We start from the raw sequence: 9,348 nt of genomic DNA on the forward strand, positions 1-9,348 counted from the left end.
GCAGCGTCCCACCCACCTCCCGCTCCCGCGCTGGCCCTACCTGCCCTGGACCCTGTGACGTGTCGTGGGCTGGGACACTCCTCGGCTCACACAATTCCCATGGTTCCCATCCCACCCAGAGTCACAGCGCAGCCCTCACAGCGTCCCCCAGCCCTGCGTGGCCCCACAGCCACCTCTGACCCCATCTCCCCGCCCTGGCTCTGGGCACACTGGCCTCCTCACTTCTCCTTTGACCTGCGAGGTGCACGGCTGCCCCCACCCCCGACACCACCAGCCCCTTTACCCCACTCCCTCTTCCGGAGGGGCTGTCTCCCTCCTCCACTGAGGACCCAGCACTGCCAGGGACCTGCTCCTCACCCCACACCTTGGCCACCCCACGGCCTGCCCTGAACCCACCCTATTCCAGCTGGGCCTTTCCCGCTCACAACCCCTGAGCCCCAGCCCCCATCCTGAATCTGCAGGACCTGACCCAGCCATGTCCGTCCCTCCCTCCTCACCCCATGTCTGCCCTGCCCCCTTGCCCGGGTGGGATCCCAGGTCCATCAGTGCAATGCCCTCTGCCCCTCACCCCTCCCTCCGTCATTCAGTACGGAGCCCACCTCTGTACCCACCGAGGCCTGAGCTTCTGAATGGAACACGCCCTGCAGAAGTGCTCCATGGTGGCCTGAGTTTCGGCCTCCCTCCCCACCGGCCCATGGCCTGGCCTCGTCCTCCATGAGGAAAACAGTCACTTCCAAAGCCTTCCCCTGCACACCAGCCCGAGCTCCCACTGCAGGTCTCTGGCCCTGTCTTAGCAGAACTTCTCCAAATGCATCTCCAGGTGCCACGACCCCCTCTGGCCTCTCATTCACCTGCTAAGCTGTCACCACCACCACCTGGACAGTGACTTGGGGTCAGTTTGCTTCTCCCTGACCCACCTCCCAGCCCACAGGTGCCCAGTACTCCTTCCTGAAAACGCGTTTACGGGGCATCCAAGATTCTATGTCCTTTTTTTCCCCTTGAGACAGAATCTCGCTCTGTCACCCAGGCTGGAGTGCAGTGGCATGATCTCGGCTCTCTGCAACCTCTGCCTACCGGGTTCGAGCGATTCTCCCACCTCAACCTCCCGAGTAGCTGGGATTTCAGGCGTGCGCCACCACACCCAACTAATTTTTGTATTTTTAGTAGAGATGGGGTTTCACCATGTTGGCCAGGATGGTCCTGATCTCCTGACCTCGTGATCCTCCCGCCTCAGCCTCCCAAAGTGCTGGGATTACAGGTGTGAGCCACCATGCCCGGCCCTCACTCACAATTCTTACTCTACCCTCGGCCCTCCTTGTCCCCAAGTGCCATCACCATCTGTCTGTCTTTGTCTCCCCACCAAGGAACAGCAGATGCTGAGAGTGAAGGGCTGGTCTGGTCCGGTCTCCCTGAGCCCCAGTGACTGCACAGGGCAAGGCACTCTGTACACGTGTACGGAGCGGGGGAAGGCGCCTTGCCCGCCGGAGTCCAGGGTAGGGCACCACTGGAGTTCGGCCCGTGTGGGCCTCTGCCTCCCCCGGGCACATGAGCACATACCTCCTGGCCACACGGCCACGTGCCGCCTCAGCCACCTTGGACCCCACCATGTCCCTTCCTGTTTCCTCATTCTTTCATTTGCAAAATGGGGCCATGCAGCCACCTGACGGGTGACGGGAGAAGCAGTTGGGGGATGCGGCTGCCTGCCAGGTACTGCCACAGAGCAAGGCTTGGCAAATGCCTCTGAGTCTAAAACGGCAGTGGCCTAGGAGCACAGGGCCTGGGGGCAGGGGCAGTGCCACACCTAACCTGAGATATGTCCAGAGCTGAGGTCTAGCTCACAGCATCTGTGCGTCGGGGAAGCTGGCTGCGGTCACGGCCGGCGCAGCGGCCCAAGGAGTCCACAAAGCAGTAACCTTGGCCCACACCACAGCTCCGGTGCATTTGGAGAGGCGGCCCAGTCTAGGCTGAAGTCGGGGGGAGCCTGGCCAGGGCCTGGGCACCAGGCGCAGGACAGAGGGAAAGGCCTCCAGCTCCTCCCAGCCCTGAGTGCCAGCTCATCGCCCACACCAGCCCTCCACACCCGGCCGCAGGGCAGGCAGGCAGGAAGCGGGCACGTGTGACCTGCTGGCCTGTGGCTTGAGTGCAAAACCAGGTAGGGGAAACCTGTCTAGCAGTTCCTCAACCAGGTAAGCACAGAATCGCCATGGGACCCAGCAACTCCAGTCCTGGGTATGGACCCAAACAACCTGAAGCAGGGTCTCAGAGAGACATCTGCACCCTCTTGCTCACGCAGCACGATTCACAATGGCCCAGAGGTGGGAGCAGCCCAGTGTCCGCCTGCAGACAAACGGGCACACGCAATGTGGTTCATCCACACAGGGTATGATCCTGTCTTCACACGCAGGGAAATCCCAGCACTCGCCACAGCATCTGTGAACCTGGAGACGTTAGACTGAGTGAAACTGGCCAGTCACAGAAGAATGAATACCAGCCGGGCATGGTGGCTCACACCTGTAATCCCAGCACTTCGGGAGGCTGAGGCAGGCGGATCACAAGGTCAGGAGATCGAGACCGTCCTGGCTAACGTGGTGAAACCCCATCTCTACTAAAAATACAGAAAACTTAGCCGGGCATGGCAGCGTGCACCTGTAGTCCCAGCTACTCGGGAGACTGAGGCAGGAGAATGGCATGAGCCTGGGAGGCGGAGCTTGCAGTGAGCTGAGAAGGTGCCACTGCACTCCAGCCTGGGCGACAGAATGAGACTCTGCCTCAAAAAAAAAAAATGAATACCGCATGGTTTCACTTCTACAAGGTCCCTGGAGTCATAAGATTCATAGAGACAGAAAGTTGAGGCCAGGCATGGTGGCTCACGCCTGTAATCCCAGCCATTTGGGAGGCCAAGTTGGGAGGATCACCTGAGGTCAGGAGTTCAAGACCAGCCTGGCCAACATGGCGAAACCCTGTCTCTACCAAAAATACAAAAATTAGCCGGGCGTGGTGGCAGGCGCCTGTAATCCCAGCTACTTAGGGGACTGAGGCAGGAGAATCGCTTGAACCCGGGAGGCAGAGGTTGCAGTGAGCTGAAATGGCGCCACTGCATTCCAGCCTTGGGAACAGAGCAAGACTCCCTCTCAAAAAAAAAAAAAAAAAAAACAAGAAAAGAACAGAAAGTAGAAGGGTGGGTGCCCCGGACTGGGGAGAGGAAATCTGGAGCCCTTGTTGAATGGGGACAGAGCTTCAGTTTGGGAAGATGAGGAGGTTCTGGAGATGATGGTGGTGGCGGTGGCACGGTGAGTGAACGTGCTCAAGGCCCTGGAACTGTGCATTCGAAACGATGAGAAGGTAAATTATTATTTTTAAAAAATCTGGCCAGGCGCGGTGGCTCATGCCTGGAATCCCAGCACTTTGGGAGGCCGAGTTGGGCAGATCACGAGGTCAGGAGACGGAGACGATCCTGGCTAACATGGTGAAACCCCATCTCTACTAAAAATACAAAAATTAGCCGGGCGTGGTGGCGGGTGCCTGTAGTCCCAGCTACTCGGGAGGCTGAGGCAGGAGAATGGTGTGAAGCTGGGAGGGGGAGCTTGCAGTGAGCCGAGATTGCACCACTGCACTCCAGCCTGGGCAACAGAGTGAGACTCCGTCTCAAAAAAAAAAAAAAAAAAATCCAACCTAGTTGGGCCGCTGCCCTGGGGAGTGAAGGGAGTCTGCCCAGCCCCCGCCCACACTCAGCAGCTTTCTTCCCACCCTCACCCATGCCGGCCAAATTCCTGAAACTGGGAGTTGGAGGTTGCAGTGAGCAAAGATCGTGCCACTGCACTGTAGCTTGGGTGACATCGAGAGACTGTCTTAAAAAAAAAAATTAGCTGGGCATGGTGGCATGGACCTGTAGTCCCAGCTACTCAGGAGGCTGAGGTGGGAGGATTGCTTGAGCCCTGGAGGCAGAGGCTGCAGTGAGTTGAGATTGTGCCACTGCACTCCAGCCTGGGTGACAGAGCGAGACCTTAAAATAAAAAAGAACAAAAGAGCTCAGACACCTCAGTCCTTCCGGGGCATCAGATGGGCTGAGACTCAAAGAGGACAATATGTGTGTTTTTCTTTTTTTTGAGACAGGGTCTCACTCTGGCCTAGGCTGGAGTGTGATCACGACTCACTGCAGCTTCCAACTCCTGGCCTCAAGCGATCCTCCGGCCTCAGCCTCCCAAAGCACTGGGATGACAGGCGTGAGCCACCGCACCCGGTCCCTGTCCTCTGTTGCGATTTGGCAGGCAGCTCCAAGGATGTACGGAGGCACCCCTCCCTCCCCCAAACCCCCTCCCAGGATGGAGACCCCCACCCAGGTCTTGCAGGACAGTGGGTCCAGGCACGCCCCAACTCGCCCACCTGCCAGGCCTGTGATGAGAGGCTCTCTGGGTGGCCGCCGGGTGAGGCCCCCTGTTCAAGGTCAGGGGAACCCACTATTGGGACAGGTCATGGGGAGAGTTTGGAAGGAGCTTCTGTGGGGGCCGCAGAGACCCCAAGACTGCTTCCCTCACACGGCCAGTGGGTGGGGCCTGCTCAAGTCCACCCCAGCAGCCCCAGGCCTGGCGTTCAGAGGTGGTCTGGGACTGTCTGATGTCCTGCTGTCCAGGTCTGCACCAGCCGTGAGCCAGTGCACAGGACAGTGTTCTGAGGACAGCAGAACGTGCCGGCCACACCAGCCCCCATCAACACTGGAGTGGCTCCTTGTCACCCAGCTGGGCCACAGCAGGTACAGGAGGCCCCAGAGCAGCCGGCATCAGCAAAGAAGCATAGAGCCCTCGAGGATGTGCCATGGGGTCATGGGGGGCTAGGCAGCCCCCTGCCTCCTGACACCGCCTGTTCCACCCTGTGGCCACAGCCCTGGGGAGCGGGGACAAGCACAGCGGCCGGGTGTGGCTCATGTCCCCTAAGACAGCTTCAGTTTGCAAGGCATCAGTCTCCCTGGCTGTGAAATGAGAGTGTCCCCTCACAGCATCCCCCCTCCATGGCGCTACCCGACAGAGGAGACAAGTCACTGAGGTCATGGACCGATTCTGAAAAGGCAGAGGTGCGGCCCTCTACCCGGCAGCGTGGGGCATGGGGAGGGCAGAGAACAGCTCTGGGGTGGGCCAGGCCGGAAGCTTAGCAGGTGGGCCGGGCACACCTGCACCCACTGGGAGGAGAGGACCACTGAAGGACCCAGCAGGCCAAGGAAGTCCCCTCTTCCTCCTGCCAGGCTGGGAGGCCCAGAGGGTGGCTGGAGAGGGGCCCTGAGTCCAGAGAAGCTGCTCCCAGGCTGTGTGGCCAGGGAGCAGAGGTTCAGAGGCAAGCCCAGCTCCCCTCCCCGTGGGCCACAGCAACCCCAGGCCAGGCCCTTTCCCACTGGCTCTCCTGGGAAGCGTTCCTGAACAGGAGGAAATAAAGGTCTGGGGGGAGAGAGTCTGGGGTGAGCCAGCCCAGGGGGCCACCCCCACCGCACCATTGCACTGGCCCTGTGGCCATCCTGTCTCAGGAGACCATGGAAAGGCCGTGGGTCCTGCCTGTCTTTCCAGAAAAGCCTGTCGCTATCTCCCCTCTGGGACACCCCAGCTCCTGATGTGGCCTTTCCAGCCAAGCTGCGGCTGGACAGCAGCCACCACGACCTGGGGCTGGCAGAGACCCCTCCATCCCAGAGGGAATCAGGTCCTTTTTCCAGGGTGTCCAGAGGCTGCATATTGAACCAGGGCCTTGGAGGCAAATGCAAGGTCTTCCCCCGCTCCCTCCCTGGGGGCCTCAGTCACCGCTGGTGAGTTTAGGTTTGTTCCGAGGGGCTCAGACTATTGGCCCCCAGATTCCTGGTGTGCCTGGGGTGGCGGGACTGCTCCGGCGGGGCCCTCTCTCCACAGCGCAGCCGGCCTGGGGCTGACAGCTCCCGAGCAGGGCAGGGCTGGTCTGGGCACTGGGCCCCGTTCACAGCCAATGACAGGACCAGTGGCCTGGAAGGGAGGGACTCCGCGCCTTTGGACTCCAGTGCCTTGAAATCCCACAGACCTGGGAACCGAGTCAGGGATGCCCGGCCGGGAGAACGAACGGGCGGGCGGCAGGTGGACGAGGACCTGCGTCCGGCCCCACCTCTCCCAGGCCTCACCTGTCCTGGCGCCCGCCCCGGAGCAGCCAGGTGCAGGGAGCCGGGGGGAGGGGCGCCGCTCACACCCAGGGACCCCGGGTGCGGGAAGGGAGTGAGGCATGACGTCACCGCGAGGTGGCCCCGGAGCCGGCGGACCCCACAGCCCAGCAGAGACCTCCGGCTGGCGGCCCGTTCCCTCCCTGCAGCCAGCCCCGATTTCCTCTTTCTGTGCGGAGCCCGAGCTTTCGCAACGCGGCGGGCGGTCCGCGGTGACCGTCAGACACGCAGCCCGGCGGGGGAGGGGAGGCGGCGGCAGGGGGGTTTCCGGGGGTCCTGGGGGGGCTCCCCCGCTCCGCCCGGCCCGGGAAGCCGTCCGGGTCCCCGCAGGTGCAGCCGGGCCCGGGCCCCATCCGAGCGCCGACCCGGCCCGGTGTTCAGCGCCGCCACCCCCGCGGCGTCCGCGGTCCCCCGCCCGGTCCCCGGGGCCCACCCAGGACCCGCCCGGCACCCCGCGCCCACCCCGGACCCACCCGGCCCCGCGCCCACCCGGCCCACACCTACCCGGGGCGCCGCAGTCCGCGCAGCGCGCGTTCCCCGGCCGCTGCAGCAGCTCCAGGACCGCCCTGCGCCGCTCCTTGGCCATGGCCGCGATGCGCCCGCGATGCCGATGCCGGGGCCGGGGCCGGGAGCGTCAGCCCGGCTCGCTACGGCCCCGCGCAGGCCGCCCGCCGCCGCCGCCCCTGCGCCATCCCGGGCGGCCTCAGCCCGCGCGCCGGTTCCGCATTCCCGCCGCCCTCTGGGCTCCGCCGCCGCCGCTCGTGTCTCCGCCGCGGTCGCTGAGCGAGTGCCGGCGCGGGGCCCGGGGCGCACGCTGCGCTCTGGCCGGCAAGGCCCGCGGGCGGCCCCCAGCGGTGCAGGCGAGCGTGTGGCCTCCTCCCTCGGCCGCTTCGGCGCCCCCAGCCCGCGCGCCCCGGGGACCCGCTGGGAAATCGCCCGCCGCCCGCCCCCCATCCGCGCGCAGCGTCCCACCTGCCTGGGCGCGAGGCCGCCCCAAAACCTGGCCGGCCTGGGTGGGACCCTCGTGCCGCCGCGCGCGGTGGGACGGAGCCTGCACACCTACTGTGGGGGGAGCAGAGGGCACCTGCCGAGCCCCCCAAGACCATGGGCATGGGGGTGCTCGTGGAAGGCAGGTGTGCGTGTCCTGCGCTACGGACCAGGACCAGGGCGCTCACACCATCCCTGCCTGGGAGGGACGGCCAGCAGGTGACAAACACCAGCGTCCCAGGACACCGAGGCCACACAGGGCCCAGACGGAGCCTCCCCCTGAGACCCACCCAGCCGCCCACCACCCACAGATGGGACCCTCTGGGCACCCCTCCCACTCAGGCAGGCTGAGGGGCCCCGCCGGGACTTCACATGGGGGCTGACAGGTAACAAAAAACCTGGTTTTGATGTCACCTCTTCCCAGACTCGTGTGCCCTCCTCTGCACACCCCAGCGTCTTTTCAAATTCTTTCCATTTTCTTCTTGCACGGTTAATGCAGTACACCCGGCTGAAAACAAACTGCAACATACCAGACTGAAAAAGGAAAGCCTCTCCCCACTGCCTTCCAGGCAACCACTGTTAACAAATTCCTCAGCACCTTCCAGAACGAACGTCTGAGGCCTGTAGCCTTTCATTTATTTATTCATTTATCGAGACGGGGTTTTGGCTAATGGCTGTAATCCCAGCACTTTGGGAGACCCGGGCAGGTGGATCACTTGAGCTCAGGAGTTTGAGACCAGCCTGGGCAACATGGTAAAACCTCGTCTCTACTAAATACAAAGAAATTAGCCAGGCGTGGTGCCGCATGCCTGTAATCCCATCTACGTGGGAGGCTGAGGCAGGAGAGTCACTTGAAACTGGAAGGCAGAGGTTGCAGCGAGCCGAGATTGCGCCATTGCACTCCAGCCTGGGCAGCAAGAGCGAAACTCCGGCTCAAAAAAAAAAAAAAAAAAAACCAAACAAACAAAAAACTCAAAAAAAGTTCAACTGGACCATGACTTGTTCACCCAGTCACTGGCATAGGGGCATTTAGAGCGTTTTGAATCCATCAGAATCATGGTCTACACAACCTCATCTTTGCAAGAGTTTTGTGTGGATTTGCACTCAAAGTGGCATCGCTGGGGCAATGGTATGTGATGTGGAATGGCCTCCACTGAGGCTGCACTGACCAGAGTGCCACCAAAGGCACCTGTCCCCCTGCTCCAGCCGACGTGGAATCATGGAGCTGCTTAAGCTCTGTCTACCTGAAGCAGAACGCGGCAGCCCGTTTTGGTCTGTGTCTCTGGGATCATGTGCCCTGTGGCATCACGTGCTCTTTCCCTGTAACCGTTCACACGGGTCTTTCTCCTCCCTCAGACGGGAGGCTTTGGGGTGGGGACAGGTGGCATTTTCATCTCTGGGTCCCTGTGCCAGGCTCGGAATCCACCACACAGCATGAGCTTGGAGAATGTCGCCTAATAAAGACAGACGAACATTAATAGGAGCAGCTCTGCACTAGGTATTAGGAGAAATAGCCTGACTTGTATTTTCTATTTTCTTTTCTTTTCTTTTTTCCTTTTTTTTTTTTTTTGAGACAGGGTCTTGGTCTATCGCCCAGGCTGGAGTGCAGTGGCACGATCTCAGCTCACTGCAACCTCTGCTTCCTGGGGTCAGGTGATTCTCCTGCCTCAGACTCCTGAGTAGCTGGGACCACAAATGGGTGCCACCATGCCCAGGTATATTTTTATTTTTTGGTAGAGACAGGGTTTCACCATGTTGCCCAGGCTGGTCTCGAACACCTGACTTCACGTGATCTGCCTGCCTTAGCCTCTGAAAGTGCTGGGATTACAGGCCTGAGCCACCACGCCTGGCTTGACGTGTATTTTCTTTTCTTTTCTTTTCTTTTTTTTTTGAGACGGAGTCTTGCTCTATCACCCAGGCTGGAGTGCAGTGGTGCAATCTCGGCTCACTGCAAGCTCTGCCTCCCGGGTTCACACCATTCTCCTGCCTCAGCCTCCCCAGCAGCTGGGACACAGGTGCACGCCACCACGCCCGGCTAATTTTGTTGTATTTTTAGTAGAGACAGGGTTTCACTGTGTTAGCCAGGATGGTCTCGATCTCCTGACCTCGTGATCCACCTGCCTTGGCCTCCCAAAGTGCTGGTATTATGGGCGTGAGCCACCGCGCCCGGCCGACGTGTATTTTCTTATTAAAGCCCC

At 61.2% G+C, this 9,348-nt stretch overlaps 1 protein-coding gene across 2 annotated transcripts in view; it reads right to left on the reverse strand.

Moving 5' to 3' along the window:
- ADAP1 (ArfGAP with dual PH domains 1) overlaps positions 1–6,964 on the reverse strand; it is a 58,206-nt gene extending 51,242 nt beyond the window's left edge. The window contains exon 1 of one of the 2 annotated variants that reach the window (XM_063815137.1): positions 6,668–6,964. Coding sequence is in view for 1 of the 2 variants with exons in the window: in XM_001175350.7 (XP_001175350.3) it covers positions 6,668–6,749 (82 nt within the window). In the remaining variant the exon portion in view is untranslated. The remainder of the gene's footprint in view (positions 1–6,667) is intronic. The other variant, XM_001175350.7, reaches the window with a different exon arrangement.
- Between the last annotated feature and the right edge of the window lie 2,384 nt (positions 6,965–9,348).

The sequence above is a fragment of the Pan troglodytes genome, chromosome 6 (genome assembly GCF_028858775.2).
Source record: "Pan troglodytes isolate AG18354 chromosome 6, NHGRI_mPanTro3-v2.0_pri, whole genome shotgun sequence".
In the NCBI taxonomy this organism is placed as follows: Eukaryota; Metazoa; Chordata; class Mammalia; order Primates; family Hominidae; genus Pan; species Pan troglodytes.